At 40.0% G+C, this 21,817-nt stretch overlaps 1 protein-coding gene across 1 annotated transcript in view; it reads left to right on the top strand.

The window, feature by feature from the left end:
- Nucleotides 1–21,389, top strand: part of PGGT1B (protein geranylgeranyltransferase type I subunit beta) — a 62,489-nt gene extending 41,100 nt beyond the window's left edge. The window contains exons 7-9 of the mRNA XM_027076876.2: nt 7,284–7,468; nt 13,795–13,903; nt 19,962–21,389. Of these exons, the coding sequence (XP_026932677.1) occupies nt 7,284–7,468; nt 13,795–13,903; nt 19,962–20,143 (476 nt within the window). The 3' untranslated portion in view covers nt 20,144–21,389. The remainder of the gene's footprint in view (nt 1–7,283; nt 7,469–13,794; nt 13,904–19,961) is intronic.
- Nucleotides 21,390–21,817: the final 428 nt, after the last annotated feature.

Here is a 21,817-nt window from a genome sequence, read left to right as displayed (position 1 = left end):
GTAGGGGAGACTGTGGAACAGACGCTGTTGTTCCCGGGCAATTGGGATTGCATTCGCCGGGACAGGAAACCGAGGGCCACTCAGACATGATACTCTTTGACAGATCCTGTCAGGAAAAAATCTTGCCGAGTCACGCTAGGCGTGATTTTAAGTCTGTGTGACTTGAATAGGATTACACCCATCAAGATCATCAGTCATGGACCGTGGTTCCAGTCAGAAAGCTTACATCTTTCTTTTCTCTCTAAAGTTTTGGGTTGGAGACCCAAAGCCCTGGAGGAGGGCGTCCCACTCAGACAGCCACAGTGTGTTGGTGTCCTGTGAGTGGGCTCCAGGTATGCCGGGATGCTGCTCCCTCCACCTTTGGGACAGCTGAGCCGAGCTGTGTGTCTGGAATCTCCAGCAAGATGGCCTTTGGCCAGGAGCCCCTCTTAGGGCACCACAGTGAGCCTACAACAGTGTGTCTACATAGTGCAGCTACACAGTATGTCTACGCAGTGAGCCTACCACATTGTGTCTACACAGTGTGTCTACGCGGTGCACCTACACCATGTGTCTATACAGTGTGCCCACACGGTCTACGACAGTGAGTTTACACAGTGCATCTACACAGTGTGTCTAAACAGTGAGACTACACTGTGTCTATGCAGTGCACCTGCAGTCTACCATAATGCGTCTACAATGTGTCTGCACAGTGTGTCTATGCAGTGAACCTACACAGTGTGCCTACATAGTCTACCACCGTGCGTCTACACAGTGTGTCTACCGCAGTGATCCTATACAATGAGCCTGTATAGTGAGCCTACACAGCGCGCCTACACAGGTCAGGTATTACCGTGTTCTTGGTGTGCTGTGAGGTTAGATGGTGGCTGTGGCTTTCCTTCCCTGCTTTCTGTTCCTTCTCTGCGCTGCAAAAACTCTTCCTCAGAAGTCAGCCTACAGTTTGGCCGCCCTTCTCGTCTTTATCTTCTCCCTTCTTCTTTCTGTTAATCTTTTTAGACTAGCAGTCCAAATACACTATTCACCTTTCTACACGAGTGGCTTGTTCTTCAACCTTCTGTGTAAGCCTTCAGCAACTTTGGAAGTTTCTCATTTAAAGTCTTGAGTGGTTGACATTTCAAACCGTTTTCGCCTTCTCACTCCTCACCTTGTTTGTTGAAGCCCCGGGAGCTGTCAGCCTCTCCCCTCCTTTCTGGAAGCATACGCTCCAAGTGCCTGGCTTCCTCACAGGCTGTCTCTGGCTCCTTCACTGTGTTTGTGTCTTCCTCTCTCACCCGTACCTCGACCCACCTTTCTTCTTCCCTTTGAGCCATTCATCTTTCTGAATCTCCAGGTTGTTCTTTTCTTGTACTTGCTGTTCTGTGTTCTCCACCCTCACCTCGAGCTTACATTTGGCTTTGTTTCATATCCCTCAAGTCTTGGCTCAGATGATTTGCTTTTAATGATCATTTTTGAGATTGCAAATCACCCACATCACATACACATGCTCTGCTCCCTATCCCCTTGTCTGTTTTTCTGTGAATTATATTTTATCGGTTTGTTCATTGTCTCTCTGTCCCCACCTGAGGACAGAGATCTTTGCCTCTTTTAGTCACTCCTTATCCCCCACACGTATAAGTGTGGCACACACTTGGATGAACTAATGGTTGGTTCTTTATTAATCATCCCTGTGCTATGGCTCCCAGCACTCTCTCTCCAGATCTGTACTGTTGCTTTGGACGTACAAGCTCCCTTCCACCTGCCTGCCAGGCACCTCTCCCTTCAGAGCACTTCATCTCAAGTTGCACAGTTTTAAAACCATCGTTTTCTTCTTTCACCCAAGCGTGTGTTTGCTATTCAGGAATGCAGAACAGCTGCTACCAGATCTGGTCTTTCTGTCCGCATGAGCCAGATATCCAGAATTTGGGACATATGATCTCATGTTCTATTTTATTTTGCTGTTCTGTTTTTTTATTTGCATTTATACCAGTTTTCCCCCATAGTTTATAATCCTTGATCTACAGAGTGGAAGGACAGGAAGTTATTATTGAGCAGCTGCTCTGTGCCAGCTACCATTTAGTCTCTTTAATCCTCACACCAGCCGTCTGAGAGTGGGAATCTTTGTATGCGATCAGAGAAGCAAAACCACCATGAGTAGTAGAGAATAGGGATTTATTGTAGGAATAAGGTTACACACAGTTTTGGAAGAGGATGGAGAAGTAAGGCCTGGAAGCGGAAGTTGATTTGTCAGAGAAAAGTCACTGACAAGCCCTCGTGAAGCCCTGGCCCAGGTGGACCATGAGACCTGGCTGGAGAATCTGGAAAGCCACATGGAGCTGCCCGAACAGGACTGTGTTAGTGGACTCCGGTGGGGGCTGCTGCTCCGGCATCTGGCTATGGGCCTCGGGTCCCCAGGGCAGGGAGTAAAGCGGACTCACATTCTGAATGTTTGGGGGATGGGGGGGCCGAGGTGAAACCTCCCAGCACCTCTGCCTTTGGCCCCCGCCTCCCTGAACTCCCAGCCAGGATAGTGGCTGCTGCTTCTCTTCCTTCTCACACATCTTACCCAGATTTCTCAGACTCCAGACCGGATAGGGAAGGGGATTCTGGGAAGCAGAATCCTGGCTTAGCCAAGTTGACATGATACCAAACCACCGCAGTAGCCATTGTCATTTTACTGAGTGTGACTTAACCTAGTAGGCTCATGTATCTGGTACGTGTCAGCCCAGATGAAACCCTGTGCTTGCTCAGCAGTGTCTGTCTTTCTTTTTCTTTCTTTCTTTCTTTCTTTCTTTCTTTCCTTCTTTCTTTCTTTCTTTCCTTCTTTCTTTCTTTCTTTCTTTCTTTCTTTCTTTCTTTCTTTCTTTCTTGTTTTCTCTTTTCCTTTCCTTTTCTTTCTTTCATTATTCTTTCTTTCTTTTTTAATGTTTTTTAATTTATTTTGATAGAGCACAAACGGGAGGGTCAGAGAGTCAGGGAGAGAGAGAATCTCAAGCAGGCTCCACACTGTCAGCGCAGAGCCTGACGTGGGGCTTGATCCCATCAATCTGGAGACCATGAGCTGAGCCGAAATCAAGAGTCCAAAGAGTTCGCTGCCCAACCGACTGAGTCACCCAGGTGCTTCTCAGCAGTGACTTTGTACCCTCATTTTAGTTCTCCATGCCCCTTTCCAGCCTAGCTTTGTAGACCGCTCGTGAGTGACCCCTGCCGTGCATTCCAGGCTGCAGAGAACACATATTCCCCAAATGTCCTCACATGCCCTTTCACCTCCGGGCTTGGCAAATACTGTCCGTCGTTGGCCTGAAGTGTTTTCCTCCACCTGCTGCTCCTCTTTTCCCTTCCCCTGAAACCTCCAGAGTTTTGCCTGTCTTCCTGTGCCTTGTTCCATTCCCTGTGTAAGGCTGTCTGTGGTATCTCATCGCCCAGCCCCGAGCAGCTGGTCCCTTTTCTGTGTTCCTTGTAACACCTGGCTCATACCATTTTCTCATGTGCCTTGTCTTCTGTGCCAGATGTCTCATTCGTGTCTGACTCCGCTTGCCCTTGTACATTGTGGTTGTCCAGTAAGTATTTGAATTGGTTGTGCTCCGTCCCTCTCTGCGTCCTGAAGCTGGGGAGGCTGAGTCTGGGCTGCGTACCTGTGCCACGGTTCATCTGCTTTTCTCCCGCTGCTGCCGAGAGCCCGTTCGTCCTGCAGACAACACAGGCACATGATATCCTTCTAGGCTGTGACCATCAGATATGATGATCCCTTCTTATCCTAGTGAGTGAGTGGCTTACGCGCTAGTACAGTTGTAGGGTAAAATGCTCTTGTGTCTGGAAGAATTGGGTTTTCCTGCTTTGCTAGGATTAAAGCTGTTTTTTTCTCCCAGGATCATGATATAAAAGTAATAGGTCAGATAAGTTAATGTGATTCCATGAGTCTTCCAGAACATCTCTACTCCTTAATCCAAAAGAGAAATACTCAACTTTTGGGCCTAATTTCACCTAAGCATTCAGTTCCCTTGAGTTTTCCTCACTTTACCTTTTCCAGGTGTTTAAGTATAAAATGGTTTAGTTACTGTTATTTATGTACCTTTTATTTTATTCCTAGCTGTGTGATTGTTAACCATCTTAAATTATGTATTTCAGAGTACGTGGATTCCTTCAGATAATTTGGTACATGCAAATAAATACTAAGAGAATGCTTAAAGTTGGGTTTTAACGCCTTATGGGAGCATTTAGTTAACTTACACCTGTTATGCTGTTAAACTGTAGGTAAGTCCTAGCATCCAGGACTAGAGTCAGGAATACCTCCTTCACCCTGCCCCTGGGAGAGCTGAGGTAGATTGTTAGAGAGACCCGACCTCGGTGGTCCCTTCCATCTGTGATGTCTTGTGACGGCGGCATTCTGCACATGGTAACTATCCATGTGGCTGAAGTGTCACGCTTCAGGTGGCAAACTCGGCGGTTTTGATCTTTCTCTTTGTGTGTGTGTTAATATCTCTTGCCATAATAACCTTTGGTAAAGAAGGGTATTTTACCAAGGCATAATGAACACAACTTAACCTTTTCTTGAATTCAGATAATTATTATGAGAAGCAATTTTGTGTTATACTTTAACGATGTAATATTCTTGAAATTTTTTGAAGCTCGTAGGGTCATTGACATAACCTTATTTAGCTCTTTAGGGGCTAAATAAATAATAATTATTATATAAACAAATATATGAATATATAGGATATATAAATAAATATATAAGTAATTTAGGAAATTATGTCAAAGAGTTGACTATTTCTCTTCTGGATTAAGGAGTAGAAATATTTTGGAAGACTCATGGAATCATATTACCTTTTCTGGCCTATTACTTTTATATCATGAATCCTGAGAGAAGAAAGAGTTTCTGGGGCATCTGGGTAGCTCATTTGGTTAAGTGTCTGACTCTTGGTTTCCGCTCAGGTCATGATCTCACAATTTATGGGTTCGAGCCCTGTGTCGAACACACGCAGCACAGAGCCTGCGTGGGATTCTGTCTCTCTGTCTCTCTCCCTCCTTCTTTCTCTTGTCCCCCCGCAAAATAAATAAATAAACTTAAAAAAAAATAGGAGTTCCTGTGCCTACTTTTTTATGGTGTTTCTTAATTGACTTACTGAGATGTTATCTGGCTTTTCTTGATGTGTTTATATCTGCCTCTAATACTCTTCTAACATAATACTTTTAATCCAGGTTTTAGAAATACTTTTTTAGAATTTTGTGTAAAACAAGAACCTCTCGGGTAAATGTTGGTAAATGAATTTTAGCTTAAAGCATAGACTTTGCAGTAAGTGTTTTTGGCTACTCAGAGCTCAGACTTACTTAAGAAACTATCATTGTGCAAAACTGGTGATTGGGCAAAAAGTAAAGAGTATTTTTACTTTGAATTGTGCCAGTTTGCTTTTAAAGAATCCTAACAAGTAATTTGGAGAGTAACAGTTAAGTGCCTCTTTTTACTTTTGGTAGTTTTTTGTTTTGTTTTCTTTTGGCTTTGTTTTTAAAATTTTATTTAAGTAACCTCTCCACCCACCGTGGGGCTTGAACTCAGGACCCTGAGATGAAGAGTCACATGCTATTCTGACTGAGCCAGCCAGGCCCCCTTATTTTTTTGTAGTTATTGAATATTTGTTCCCTTTTGGAGACTTTATTTTTAATGATGTAATGACACCTGAAGTCGTGGCCAGGTTGTCATGAAAGAGAAATTGAAATTGGTGGGTTACTAAAGAGGCAATAAAATTAGTTGCTTAATAGGAATTATTCTAAAAGGTTATTATAAATTTGTTTTATTTTTCTAATTCATTCATGACTAACATAGATCTCTCAAGTCACTGGAAAAATTTCTGAAGATTAAATAGTATTATTGTTTTATTTTATTGAGAGAGAGGGCACAGGTGAGCGAGGGGCCAAGGTGGAGGGGGTGGTGTTGAGAGAGAAAGAGTGAGAGAGAGAGAGAGAGAAATGGGCTTCACCTGAAGCGGGGCTCGAGTTCACCCAAAGCGGGGCTCGATCTCACAAACCGTGAGATCATGACCTGAGCTGAAGTCAGATGCTTAACGACTGAGCCACCCAGGCACCCTGACAGTGACTTTTTTTAATGTGATGGCTGCCCTGAGTTTTCTAGACGGAATGCACACTTTCCTTTGCCAGAGAATGCATGCAAGCATTGTAACAGCAAAAGGAAAGTTGAAGGAGGAAAGGAAAGGAAAGGAAAGGATGAAGCATATTAGAAACCATCCATCTATATTGCTGAAATTCATCACTAGCTGAAGTGATAAATTGGAAATATAAGTATTTTCATATTGTTTGGACTTGACAGCAGATAGTGCCGGTGCAAAGTTGTTTCTTTTACTTTGTGGAAAAAGACTGACTTTTCAATTCCAAAGGAAAGCAATCACCTTTCCAAGTGTATTGGTTTCCTGTTGCTGCTGTAACATTTTTGCCTCAAACTTAGGGGTATAAAACAACACAAATGTATTCTCTTGCAGTTCTGGAAGACAAGTCTGAACCTCCTCTGTAGTTTAATCTCCCTCTGCCCCACTTCATAAGGACACTGTGGTTGCATTTAGGGCCCTCCTAGATAGTCCAAGACAATCCCTCCAATGAGAGATCTGTGATCACATTTGCAAAGTCCTTCTTGCCATAGGAGGTAACATTGACGTGGTCCAGGCATTAGGGCCTGGACGTGTCTCTCTGGGGTGCGTCTTTCAATCTACCACAGTGAATGGGACTCACTGTGCATGTCTTTCCTGATAGGCTTTTCTCCTCGCCCCGCCCCCAGCACCCTCGCTCAGACTTTCCTTCCTTAAATTTTTTAAGCTGAGTAGGTCTTTCTGCATACCCGCTTCTAGCTTGTCTGTGCTACATGTCATAATTAGTCCGTAGTCTCAAGCAAGAGGCACCACGGTTCATGAGCATTGGGCCATCTTCAGAGGAATTAAATCAGACTTGGGTGACAGAGACCTGGACAGGGAGGAGTTGTCCTAGGTTTAAGTTTCAGCCCTTCCATTAAACTGTGTAATTTTGAACATGTTCCTTACCCTCCCAAGTCTTTTGTTTTTCATAAGTAGAGTATTTCTTACAGCTACATATTATTTTCAGTCATTTTCTGTTTCTTCAAATTAATATTGAAGACTTCAGTGCTTTGTGGTTATTTTAAAGGTGTAATTAATTGTCTTCTAAATTTACTCGTATCTGACTGTCTTCTAGAATTCTGTAACCACTATTTTTTTTTCCTCCAGCCATTTTATACTGTTTTCCTGGGTATCTAGTTTGAAGTATTGTGTGGTTTCAATTAACAGGAGGATCGACTTTTTGTGGCATTGCATCACTGTGTCTGATGGGTAAACTAGAAGAAGTCTTTTCAGAAAAAGAATTGAACCGGATAAAGAGGTGGTGTATAATGAGGCAACAAAATGGTTATCATGGAAGACCTAATAAGCCCGTAGACACCTGTTACTCTTTTTGGGTAGGAGCAACTCTAAAGGTAAGAGAAAAAAAGTCAACTTGAGAAACCTGTGCTATGTGTTGATGTAAACTGTGCTCTAGAAGGTTTGGTCTTTGTCATGTTCATTAAATACTGCTACATTCTGGGACGCCTGGGTGGCTCAGTCGGTTAAGTGTCCGACTTTGACTCAGGTCATGATCTCGCGGTCCGTGAGTTCGAGAGTCGTGTCAGGCTCTGTGCTGACAGCTCAGAGCCTGGAGCCTGTTCCAGATTCTGTGTCTCCCTCTCTCTGTGACCCTCCCCCGTTCATGCTCTGTCTCTCTCTGTCTCAAAAATAAATAAATGTTAAAAAAAAAAAAAATTTTAAATACTGCTACATTCAGGCCGCTTCATTTTTTCTGCTGCTCAGGCAAAGCTACTCTATGTATGGTTTTTTTCCATAGAGTTCATTACCTGTTGTGCTTCTTGAAAATTTCCATTCTTATAAAACTTAAGTGGCCTAGAACGTAGTAAAAAAGCGTAAGGTACAAGGTATAAGGTCGTAAGAAACTGGTTACCATAAATGGCCAGTGGTCTCTCTAGAGTAGGGCTCTGTCTGAACGTGATCCCAAAAAAGGCTTTATGGGAAGTTATTAATCTGAAAAGATAAACCATGGGTCATTTCTTTAAAAACTATTTGTGATTTTTAGTTTTTTTATCAGTTTATTTGCCTAACCCCAACGGATTGACATTTTTCTCCATCTCTTACCTTTTGTCATACCTAATGCCATAAGGTTATGAGCCACTAAGTACCCACAAGTTTTCTCTATCTTGAAGTTGCCTTTTCACTTTTAAAATATATAGTTTAATTGTGATACTCTGAAATCTAACAAAAGTCCATTCATCTTTTATGTAATATCCTATTTTCTAAAATTCTGAAATTCTGAAAACAGAATGATATAAAACTAAGTATATCTCCCTCTCCTCACTTCTATTGCCATTCCTCAAGTGTACCCCTTTGATTTTAATTAGGGAAAATTTCAAACATATTCAAAAGTAGAACAGTGTAATGAACCCCTGTGTGTCCACAGCTAGACTCATCAGCTTTTGTCACAAAGCCAGCCAGTCTTATTCATATTCCAGCTCCCTTCCCTCCCCATCACTGTATTGTTTTAGGGCAGATTCCAGATACCATTTTTCATATTATCTGGAAAATTTTCAGTGTAATTCCTGACTAGAAATAACTTTCTAAGAAACAGAACTATGGTGTCATTATCACATCTGAAAAATCAACCACAATTCCATGAAATCATTAACTGTCTAGTCAGTGATTATGTATATTTCCTATTGCATCCCGTCAAGAGGCACATAATTTCTGTTTATCTCCCTGTGATCAAAGTGCTCCAGAATCGTCAAACCTGATTTATCTACCGTAAAGTTCCCCATCAGCGTTTTTTTTTTCTTTTATGGTGGCGTACTATACATAATATAATATTTATCAGTTTAACTATTTGTAAGAATACAATCTGGTGGTATTAGGTATACATTCACAGTGGTATGGAACCCTCACCACTGTCTATACCCAAAACTTTGGTTATCCTCAGTATAAACTCTGTACTCGCTCCTTCCCCTAGCCCCTGGTGACCTCTGTTCTACTTTCTATGAATTTGCCTATTTTTGGGACATTGTATAAGTGGCATCACACAATATGTGCCCTTCTGTGTCTGGCTTATTTCACTTAGCATAATGCTCTCAGGATCCATCCATGTTGTAGCATATATCAAAATTTAATTCTTTTTACGGCTGATTAATATGCTGTTGTATGTTTATACCACAGTTTATTCATCTGTTGATGGACATGGTTTATTTCCACATTTTAGCTCTTGTGAATAAGGCAGCTCTGGACATTGGTGTACAATTAACTGACTTCTTTCATTTCTTTTGGATATTAGTGGAATTGCTGGATCTTATGATAGTTCTATGTTTAACTTTTTGAGAAACTGCCATACTGTTTCCCACAGTGAGGGTGTGCACCATGTTACATTCCTGCTAGCGGTATATGAGGGTTCCAGTTTCTCTATATGATCAATAACGCTTGATTTTTCTGTTTGGTTTTGGTTTTTATAATGGCCACGCCAGTGGGTGTGAAGTGGCATCTCATTGTGGTTTTGATTTGCATTTCCCTAGTGATTAGTGATACTGAGCCTCTTTTGATGTGCTTATGGGCCATTTGTGTGTCTTCGGCAAAATTTTTATTCAGGGACTTTGTCCATTTTTTAATCATGTTGTTAGGTTTTTTGTTGATGGGTTGTAGGGGTTCTTCAGGCATTCTGGATATTAATGCCTTATCAAGTTCTGTGATATACACCTATTTTTTTCCCATTCTGTGGTTGCTTGTAACTTTGTTGATGTTCTTTGATGTATAAAAGTTTCTAATTTTGATGAAGTCCAGTTTATCTGTTTTTTTCTTGTGTTGCCTGTGGTTTTGGTTGTCCTATCTATGAAGTCACTGCCAAAGCCAATGTCATAAAGATTTTCCCCAGTATTTTCTTCCAAAAGTTTTATAGTTTTAGCCTTGAGTTTTAGGTCTGATGCATTTTGAGTTAATTTTTGTATATGGTATAAAAATGAGAGCTCAACTTCATTATTTTACAGGTGGATATCCAGCTTTTCCAGGACTATTTGTTGAAAAGACTGTTCTTTGTCCCATTAAATGGCCTTAGGACCCTTGTTGAAAATAAGCTGAGCATATGCATGTGGTTTTTTTGGTTTCACTTTGTTTTTGGTTTTTTTGTGGGTTCTCTGTTCCTTTGGTCAGTGTGTCCCTACTCCAGTCTCCTCCTGTTTTAATTATTGCAGCTTTGTAGTAAAATTCAGAGCCAGAAAGTATGAGTCCTTCAATTTTATTCTTTTTCAGTATTATTTGGGCCCTGAATACAGGGCACCTTGCAATCTCGTAATGAATTTGAGAACTGGCTTTTCCGTTTCTTACCAAAAAGGCTATTGACATTTTGATAAATATTGCATTGAATCTGAAGATCATTTTTGGTAGTATTGACTTTTAACAGTGTTAAATCCTCCTTTAGTGAGCATCCATTTACTTAGATCTTTCATTTCTTTTAGCAGTATTTTGTAGTCCTTGATCGGTTTATTCCCAAATATTGAATTATTTTATATGTCATTGTAAATAGAATTGATTTCATAATTTCTTTTTGGATTGTTTGTTGCTGGTGTATAAAAAAACCTCACCATTTTTTTTTAATTTTCTTTTTTTAATGTTTATTTATTTTTGAGAGACAGAGACAGCATGAGCAGGGGAGGGGGGCAGAGAGAGAGGGAGACATAGAACATGAAGCGGGCTCCAGGCTCCAAGCTGTCAGCACAGATCCCGATGTAGGGCTCGAACCCACGAGCCGTGAGGTCACGACTGAACTGAAGTTGGACACTTAACCGACTGAGCCACCCAGGCGCCCCTAGTTTTCTTTTTTTTTACAGAATCATTTTAACAGCCATTGGGGTTAACATATTTTATGTTGTTAATGTTTAACAAGAGCACAAGTGGGGGAGAGGGGCAAAGAGAGGGAGGGAGGGGGAGAGAGAGGAAAAGATGGGGGGGGAGAGAGAGAGAGAGAGAGAGAGAGAGAGAGAGAGAGAGAGGGAGAGAGAATATGAATCCCAAGTAGGCTCAACGCTCAGCACAATTCCTGATGTGGTGCTCGATCCCACAACCCTGGGATGATGACCTGAGCCGAAATCAAGAGTAGGATGCTCAACCAACTGAGCCACCCACGCCCCCCAACATATTTTATGTTTTAATCTAATACATTGTTCTTTTTGACGCTCAGATTGTACCATTTTTAGCCAGTTGAAGCTCCTTCATGTTGGCTCTTGAGTCTTTTGGATATGATCTTGGTACAGTCTATGACAACTTTCTGAAAGCAACCATTTTTAAGCATCTTTAATTTTTTTAATTCTTAACGGATATCACCATAGCTTTAACTGATTTTTTAAAAAAAATTTTTTTATTGTTTATTTTTGAGACAGAGACAGAACATGAATAGGGGAGGGTCAGAGAGAGGGAGACACAGAATCTGAAGCAGGCTCCAGGCTCCAAGCTGTCAGCACAGAGCCCGACGTGGGGCTTGAACCCCCAAACTGAGAGATCATGACCTGAGCCGAAGTCGGACACTTAACCGACTGAGCCACCCAGGTGCCCCAGCTTTAACTTTAACTGATTTCTTGACTTGTCTTTAGACATTATCTTTGATTCCTCACATGAAAAATGAAGATTTAGCCTTCCTTTTTTAAAACAAATTGTTACTGGTTATTTATTTTTTAGTTCTGAAACTTTTCCTCTTTGCACCTTTTAATTCTGTCATAGTACCTTTATTTTTATAATGTCAAGTAACATATTTTATTCAGCAACAATAATCACATATTTTATGTTTTGCCTGTAGGTTGATTACAAAATTTGAAAACTAAAGGGATGGCCCAGTCTGTTCAGTGTCCCCAACTTTTGATTTCAGCTCAGTTCATGATCTCATGGTTCATGGGTTCAAGCCCCCATGTGGGGCTCTTGCACTTGACAGCATGGAGCCTGCTTGGGATTCTCTCTCTCTGACCGACCCTCTCTCTCTCTCTCTCTCTCTCTCTCTCAAAATAAATAAACTTAAATAAAATAAAATTAGAAAACCAAGAATCAGCACTTACTGTGACCATGTAAATATTGTTTATTGCTGAACCAAGTACAATGTTAAGATTATATAGTTTCTTCTTTTTATGTAATGACCTATATGCCACTTGATGGAAAATGTTTCTAGCTGGTGGATTTCTTTTTTAATGTTTACTTTTGAGAGAGAGCGTGTGCATGAGCGCATACAAGCGCAAGTGGGGAAAGCGTGGCGGCGGGGAGGACAGAGGATCCGAAGTGGCTCTGTGCTGACAGCAGTGAGCCCAGCCCAGTGTGGAGCTTGAACTCAAGAACCATGAGATCATAAGCTGAATTGAAGTGTTACACTCAGCCAGCTGAACCACCCAGCCCTAGTTGGTGGATTGTATAGAGTCTCTTTCCTTACATTGTATTAACTAAGTTAAAAGAGTGAATAAGTATGTTTCTTGTTTGTATTGTAATTGTTCTAGGCTTTGTTTTTCTTTTGAGAAATGCTTCTTTAATCACTAATATCTTGTATGGCTCTCTGATTTATTAACATACTTTCAGCTGCTTTGTGTCTTACAGAAGTTTTTTGAACTCCCTTGCTACTAGTCCACCCCCACCCCTATTCATGGTTTGATTTATTCTTTTTTTTCTATTTAATGGGATCTTGAGAGAGATCACAAATACATGTCCTAAAACTTAAAGCTACATAGTTTTTGTTTTTGTTTTTTTTTTTTAACGTTTACTTATTTTTGAGAGAGAGAGAGAGACAGACAGATGGTGTGAGGAAGCGAGGGGCAGAGAGAGACGGAGACACAGAATCTGAAGCAGGCTCCAGGCTCTGAGCTGTCAACAGAGCCCGACATGGGACTCGAACCTGCAAACCACGAGATCATGACCCGAGCCGAAGTCGGACACTTAACCGACTGAGCCACCCAGGTGCCCCAAGCTACATAGTTTTTTTGATGCTAAAATTACACTTCCTGATTACAGAGCTTTAATTTTTTACTACTCTCAAAATTGTCCATAGCACCTGGTTAATAATTTCTGTTGCTCTTTTTTGAAATATTTTTGGTTTAAGTTACTACCAGTATATAACAAAGAGCCTACCATAAGAATTGTAAAAGCCTATCATAAGAATTAAAATATGGGTACATAAAATTGCACTTTTAAGATGACTGATTAAGGGGCGCCTGGGTGGCTCAGTCAGTTGAGCATCTACCTTTGGTGGGGATCCTAATCTCGTGGTTCATAGGTTCAAGCTCCGCATCTAGCTTGCTGCTCTCAGCCTGGAGCCTGCTTGGGATCCTCTACCCTCACCCCACCCCCACCCCCACTCCCGCCCTGACGGTCTCTCTGCCCCTTCCTCTCTCTCCCTTTCCCTCCCTCCGTCTCTCAAAAATAAACATGAAAAAAATATTTTTTTATGACTGATTAAGTTGAGCAGATTGGGAAAGTTGTGATTTGAACCTAGCTGAATGTGATGCAAAGAGATTAGTTGGGTGTGATTCAGAAAATGTAAATCGTGAGTAGGTCAAGGAAAGGAGAGTAGTGATCAGATGATAAAAATGATAATGTGGTTAACTGATTCTAAGTGCTCAAGTCTCCAGAGGCCTGCTTTAAGAGCCTTAGCTAAACAAAACTGTATTTAATTGATGTGTATCTGAAAATTGAGCCAAAGGTCAATATGGAAGTTGCATGCAGTAAATGTATGTTTTTCCTGTCATTTCAGCTTCTGAAAATTTTTCAGTACACTAACTTTGAGAAAAATAGAAATTACATCTTGTCAACTCAAGATCGGCTCGTGGGAGGATTTGCCAAGTGGCCAGATAGTCATCCAGGTAATTGTGTATAGGGCTCTAGAACAATTTTACTTTTGTTTGTTTCTTGAGTAGATAGATCTTCAGGCATCTTTGTCAGAAAGGGCATAAGATAGAAAATTTAGCCACAGTTGTAAACTTAAATAATAGTTTTTAAAAAGGTAAATTAAGTTTGGGTGAAAATGTATCATGTTGAGGGGCATAAAGGAAAGTTTGGGTTATCAAGATGTGTTGGTATCGTTTGTCTTTTTTTCCATTTCATTTACCGAACTTTTCTTTCGTTTGAGGCAGTAAGGCAGATGGTCTGAATTGGCCCTGTCCATAATAGAGGATCATTTGGTCCGTCCAGAATCTAGCTGTCACTAGAGCTAAGTAGAATAAATGCCTAAATCCATAAGGGAACCAGTTCTTATTTCTGTTCAGAAGGCACTTAATCAAAAATCTCTAATCCTGAAGTTAGGTGTCCCTCACTGTCCAAACTATTTTCTGAATTTTAGCAGATTCAGGTTATTGTTTTTAGAAGATTATTTTGTTATTCAAACTCTTACCATTCATTGTCTAAAACTCAAGAGCCACATAGATTCAGACAATGTGATATTTATCGTTTTCCAAACTCAGGAATGACGAAGTAACAAACAAAAAGATTCTTGTATTTAGTAAGTACAGTTGATCCTTGAACCACACGGGTTTGAACTGCACCTGTCCACTTATAAATGGAATTTTTCAATAAATATTGCACAGTATTGTAAACGTATTTTCTTTTTTTTACTCTTGTTTATTTTGAGAGAGTGTGCATGTGCGAGAGCAAGCAGGGGAGGCGGGGGAGACAGAGAGAAAGAGGGAGGGAGGGAGGGAGGGAATCTCAAGTGGGTTCCACTCAGTGAGAAGCCCAAGTCGGGGCTCGATCGCACGACCGCAAAATCCTGACCTGAGCTGGACGCTTAACCAACTGAGCCACCTAGGTGCTCCCCTTTTTGTTATTTTCTTAATAACATTTCCTTTTCTTGAGCTTCCTTGATTAGAAGAATATAACACATAATATGTAGGACATACAGAGTATGTGTTCACTGACTGTGTTACCTATGAGGCTTTCCTGTCAACAGTAGGCTGTCAGTAGCTAACTTTTATGAGAGTCCAACTTCTATGTAGAGTTTTGACCGCACTTCTATGGTCAGTGGCCACAACTGCTACATTGTTCAAGGGTCGATTGTACTTTCAAATGGGTTCTTTAGAAATAATGGATAATCTTTATTAATAATGACATTTTTTTAAAAATGTAGATAATTCTGCCATTTCCCAAACCTAGACAGATTTCATTCTAAGCTGCATACTCTGATATAAAACAGCCTGCTCAGTTACTCCTCAGATGCCACCTACAGGCCCCTCAGACCCAGCCTGCCAACTGAGCCTGGTCTCTGTGCCCCACCCCACCTCAAAGCTTGAGTGGCCCCAGGCCAGGTTCAGGCCTACAGTTCTGCAACAGTCTTAGTATCATAGTCTTCCTGCTTCTGGTCTAGTCCTCCTCAGGTTGACACTGTGCATGTGTGTGTGCGTGTGCACGTGCTTAAATGACAGGGGAAAGGCCACAGCTTTCCTCAGACTCTCAAAGGATATCTCATGCAAAAAAGGTTAAGAACAGGGTGCCTGGGTGGCTCAGTGGCTCAGTCAGTTAAGGGTCCAACTTCCGGCTCAGGTCATGATCTCACCCCGCACCAGACTCTGCTGACAGCTTGGATCCTGTGTCTCTCTCCCTCTCTCTCTCTTTCTCTCTCTCTCTCTCTGCCCCTCCCCCACCCATGCTCTGTGTGTCTCTCTCAAAAATAAACATTAAAAAAAAATGTAGACATCAGTATATATATTTTTTAAAAAAAGGTTGAGAACGTCTAATCTGAACTCTTAAATCCATTAAAATCATCCAGAGACTCTTAGCTCCCTGAGTGGGTTCTTCCGCATGGCCCACAAGGGCCCTCCTGAGATCTGGCTCCTCTCCCACCTCTAGTGTTATTCTCCAGGCCTGCCTGCCCCTCCCCATTATGTTTTCACGTATAGCAAAATTACTCTATTGACAGCCTTCCCAAAAGTCAGTTTGAAAGTTTGTTATAAATAATTCAGAGCATTATGGATGAGCAAGTTAATAAAATATTAGCTATAAATATATGAAACTAGATACAAGGAATGATTGTTTTTATAGCATTGCAGTAGAACCATGGTTTTTATTATTAGTTTAGAATCTCTTCAGCTCATCTCCATTAATAAAACTGCTATAGTCGGAATATGTACTTGAATGAAAATAATAAATATGGGGCTCATGAAATCAAACTTTTGTACCTGAAGCAAGCAGAAATATTTCCTCACATTCTCACTTACCTGTGTTTTCATGCAAAATATTTTTTTTTTTTTAAGTTTGTTTTTGAGAGAGTGAGAGAGAGCTGGGGAGGGGCAGAGAGAGAAAGAAATCCTAAGCAGAGCCCACTGATGCAGGACCCAAACTCATGAACTCTGCGATCATGACCTGAGCCATAATCAAGAGTCAGACATTCAACTGACTGAGCCACCCAGGCATCCCCAAAATATGCTTTCTCTTTTAAAAATGTACAGTGCTTTTAATTTCTAAAGCAAAAGAATATTTTTTCCAGTTTTATTGAGAAATAATTGACATGCATCACTTTGTGAGTTTAAGGCATACAGCATTATGGTTTGATTTACATTTATGTGAAATGATTACCAGAATAGGTTCGGCCAGCACCCAGCTTCTCATGTAGATGCCAGAAAAAAAGAAGAAAATAATAAAGGGCAAACAGTTTATTTTGTGATGAGAACTGTTAGGATTAACTACCCTAACACATTTCCTGTACATCGTACAGCAACCTTGGCTGTAGTCCTCATGTTGTACGTTACATCCCCAGTACTTACTTATTACTGGATGTTTGTGCCTTTTGACCACCTTCCTCCAATGCCCCGCCCCAGCCCCCACCTCTGGTAAGCACGGGTCTGATGTCTTTTTTTTCTAGGAGTTTGGTGTCTATTTTTTTTTTTTTTCTTAGAGTCCACATAGAAGTGAGGTCATACAGTATTTGTCTTTTTCTGACTTATTTCACTTAGCATTACACCTTCAGGGTCCACTGATGTTGTCGCAAGTAGTAGGATTCCCCCTGCTTCTTTATGGCTGAATCAGGTTTCATTGTGTATATACTGCAAGTTCTTTGTCCATCTGTGAATGGAGTGTTAGGCTGTTTCCATATCTTGGCTCCTATAAATAATTCAGCCGTGTACATTGGGGTGTCAACATTAAGTTATTGTTTTCATTTCCTTTGTGTACACCCTCATGAGTGGACTTACTGGGTGGTGTGGTAGTTCTGTTTTTAATCCTTTGAGCATCCTCCATACTGTTTCATGGCTGCACTGATTTACACTCCCACCAGCAGCGCAGGAGGGCTCCCCTTTCTCCACATGCACACCAGCATTTGTTATCTTTTCTCTCTTTGATGATGGCTGTTCTAACGGGAGTCACATGGCACTGTGGTTTTAATTTGTATTTCCCTAACGGTCACTGTGTCCACTGATGTCGAGCATTGGTTGGCCTTTTGTGTTTCTTCTTTGGAGAAATAACTATTCAAATCCTTTGCCCATTTTTCAATTGAGTTGCTTGGGGTTTTTTTTCTGCTGGGTTGTATGAGTTCTTTATTTGTTTTTATGAAGGGAAATAATATTTTTAAATTTGGTATCTGTAGGGGCACCTGTGTGGCTCAGTTGGTTAAGTGTCCAACTCTTGATATTGGCTCAGGTCAAGATCTCATGGTTGTGGGCTCTGCACTGAGTGGATCCTTCTTGGGATTCTCTCTCTCCCTCTCTCTCTGCCCCTCCCCTGCTTGTTTGTGCATGCTCACTCTCTCAAAATAAACAAGCTTTAAATAATTTAGTATCTAACCATAGCTATAAATATGTTACAGTATTACCTTAAGAAAACAGAATTGATGCCATTATTTTTCATCAGGACTTGAACTATTTTGACAAATAATGTACTATTTTAACAAGTAGGAATAGGGAAATGACAGTATCTTAGAAAGCATTTCTTTTTTTTTTTCCTATTAAATGTTTGTTTATTTTGAGAGAGCACGCGCATGCAGGAGAGGGGCAGAGAGCGAGGGAGAGAGAATCCCAAGCAGACTCTGCACTGTCAGCGCAGAGCCCAGTGCGGGACCCCATCCCACGAACCTTGAGATCATGACCTGAGTTGAAATCAAGAGTCAGATGCTTAGCTGACTGAACCACCCAGGTGCCCCTGGAAAGCATTTCACACATAAACCTATTTGAAATACATTTTGAGTATTTACAATAAGTTTTTAAAAGAAGATTCTTGAAGCTTTTTTCTAGCAATCAGTTGCTAACTTTAACATTTGTGTAAATACTTAAATTTAATACTTTGTACAGATGTGGTAAAATGTCTCCAGAACTTGGACACTGCAAAGCATAGAAAGTCTTTGTATAATAAATTGAATTTATCTGGAAGACCTATTCACAGAGCCTTTAGGAAAATCCTTTCTAACAAGTCTTTAAAATTAGCTTATTCTTGGTTCTAGTAGATTTAGTAGGAGATTTGACACGAAACAATTTTATATACATTTACAGAAGAAAAGGATGAACTTTTATTATGAAGAAACCATATACTTCAGCATCTGACATGCTTTAATACACATACAGATCAGGAAGTTTAAAAAAATTTTTCTCTTTGAGGTTTGAAACAATTAAGGGCTGATTCATTGGCTTTTACAAAAATCTTTTTGAGAAAAAAATGTTTTATTTTTATATTACATGGAAAGTAGAAGATCCTATTTTATGTTACTCTGGATGGATTTTGTTTCTCTTTCAGTTGCATTTTTCCCTAGAAAAGTTCCCTCATTTTTAGACCATAAAAGTTTCCTCCTTTCCAGACAAGTTTTTAGAGTAACTATAAGGAAAATTAAATAGAACAGGGGAAATCAGATTTATTTTTTTGTGGTCTGAAAATTAGAGAAAAGCGAGCCAGAAGAAACCTAAGCAGTCTGTGAAAAGACATTAAAGAGGATTGATATGGGCCTCTGTTAGTAGAATAACTTTTTCACTGATAACTTTGAGTGAGCACAGCTGTCATTCCTGTTTTGAAAAGTAAATGATATGTTAGTAAAACATTCTCTTTAATTCTTTCGACAAAAGTTTGAGTCGGGAAGGTGTTTTTGAACATCCGTAGCTCTTGAGGCCATAAATGATGGCTTGACAGCTACAAAGTCTGTTTTTTGTAGTATTCCCATAACTGCAGAGCTCTGAGCTCTTCAGGGTCCATATAAGGCTGTCCAGCAGGCAACAGCCATGTGATTTCAGTGGCCACGTGAATGGAAGAGGGCCAGTGCCCCCTGAAAGATGGGCACCAGTAGTGAGGCCAGTATAAAAGAAAGGTTATGGTATTTATAACCACATAGAATGTGAGTTTGTTTTTACTGTCAGGTCAGACATTTTTTGAATGACTGACATTCCCCTAAATAGGAAAACTAAATATGGTACAGCATTCCAGAACGGATTATTTTGTTTAGGCTTCTTTCACTGAACACAGTATTGGGATAGTACTTACTGGTTTAGGAAATGTCAGAGGTACAATGTAGTAGGGAGGAGTATTGCTACTTACAGTCACAGGGTTATTTTCATTTTTAAGGAAATTTTTTCCTTTTATGATACACAGTTAAAGCCCCTTGTTTCTGTTTTCTGTAGTAAGTGAAAGGGAAAACCCACTAAGTGAGAAGTCTTGTAGCACGGCTCCTCTCCTTGGTGTTTTCATCACAGAGGATGTTGGGAGTGTCACCTCCTCATTTGAGAACTCTTTACCTTTGTTAGTGGTATTTTCTTGAATAAAATACCTGATTTTAGTCATCTTTTTTTTAATTGGTGTTTTCAGAGATTGAGAAAGCAAATGTTTCAAGAACTACATTTAACATTTTTCTAAATTTAATTGTTATGGGCTCATAGATATGTCGATGTAATACTTTGCAACATATACAAATAAGAATGCCTGTTGTAATTAAAATTAAAAAAAATGCTTTGTTTTCAGATGCTTTACATGCATACTTTGGGATCTGTGGCCTGTCACTAATGGAGGAAAGTGGAATTTGCAAAGTTCATCCTGCCCTGAATGTAAGCACACGGACTTCTGAACGCCTTCGAGATCTCCATCAGAGCTGGAAAACCAAGGACTCTAAACAGTGTTCCGAGAATGTGCACATCTCCACGTGACTGACTTCCTTTGGGGGGTGGGGGGGAGGCAGGGAGTTTGTAGCATAACTGTAGCTCAAGGTTCAAAGCCATGTATAACCAAGTGTGCTCTTTTCTTAAGAGGTAGAGTCTCACAGATTGCGTGCTGATGTCACTTTGGAATATGGTCTTGAGCCAGTAACCTTTGGACTGGGTTTCAAGAAAATCTTTGTTGAAGTTTGAACCACAGCGGACTCTGTTGTGGTTCTTAAATGTTTATACTGTATTTCTAAGAAGTTCTTTGGGCAAATTAACTGTATGTATGTAGGTTATCTTTTTAAAAAAACCTCTTCAGTGCGAATTGTATCATACTGTAAAATGGACACAAATCTTCAAGTTTACAGTTCACAGAGCGTTGATAATCTGCGGGTGAACACTTAGTGATCATTTGAAAAGCTTGCCAGCTGATGGTAAAAAATTGCTTTAATGAATGAAGTATTTAGGATTCTTCTTTGAAAACAGATGATTCCATAATTTTTAAAAAGAATGACTTATTTTGTCTTATTAAGTAAAGTGTGCCAGTAAACGTACGTGGCCTATATAAATGAAATTAACTTCATAGCAAGGATGAATAGGCTTAACTAATATAGTAATTTTCTAAGTGGACATTGATTTAAGAAGACTATTATGTAACTAAGGAAAAAATAATTTAACTGTATGTGATTGTGAATGAGAAGGTTTAGTGCTATGTGGGTCACTTATTTAGATGTTGCTGGAGTGAATAACAGGTTTGATTTTAAGTTCATTATTAGTTGCTTTTCCTTTCTGGGGAGAAAACAGTCATCTAGAAGGAAAGACATCTGGTGGTTTTGTTTATGTTTCTGAAATATGTGATATTGTAAATTATACTTGTACTTTTATAACAGAGTTATTTTTAGCCATTTAGATTTTTTTTTTTTAGTTTGTTGCCTCTAGTGTGTTAGTGGTTCTGATTTCACACTGACAATTTTCTAATTTTTTCAAAGCAAATAAGTAAAAATCTCAGTAAAAAAACAGAACCACTAAAGTAGATTTAATGGTGCAGCTCCATACATGGTCATTTATATTTTTATATTTTCAGGTAAGTGGAAGGGAAATGTTCTCTTTAGGGGTTAAGGACTGGGATTTCGCTTTTGTTCTTTCAGTTTTGTTTTCTTAATTCTTTGAACTACCTAATTGTAAAGGAAATGGCATAATAACTCATCTTCATTTGTGACCAGTTTATCAATAAATCCCTTCCATCACTGTTGTTGAATGACGTTCAAAGATGTGAGACGAGTACCGAAATGGAGAAGATCTCTTCACTAAAGAAGCTGGGTTTAAGTTAAAGTCGTGGGGATTATAAACGTTGAATTATTCTGCAACTATCAGTACAAAAACTAAATTACTAGCATTACTGTTTAGGAATTAAAATATTTAAATTTTAATTTATTTCCTAAATTGGAGGGAGAAATACTCTTAAATAATGGTCCTTCCAAAGGGAAATCTGGTATATGCTTGGAGAAATGATTCATTTGTAGTTGGCATGTTTAGTCTTAAACCTCACCTTGCCAAAGTCAACTTTATTATGTTTTTAATTAGAAATAAGATCCATTTTCTGATTGTGGGGAAAATATAAGCTTAACAAGAGATGTTATCTTTCGATGAGTTATTTCAGTTGCTACTATTTAAATCCTG

This window comes from Acinonyx jubatus, chromosome A1 (assembly GCF_027475565.1).
Source record: "Acinonyx jubatus isolate Ajub_Pintada_27869175 chromosome A1, VMU_Ajub_asm_v1.0, whole genome shotgun sequence".
Classification (NCBI taxonomy): Eukaryota; Metazoa; Chordata; class Mammalia; order Carnivora; family Felidae; genus Acinonyx; species Acinonyx jubatus.
Note: the sequence above shows the minus strand (reverse complement) of the source record. Positions and strands in the feature narration are given on the sequence as shown.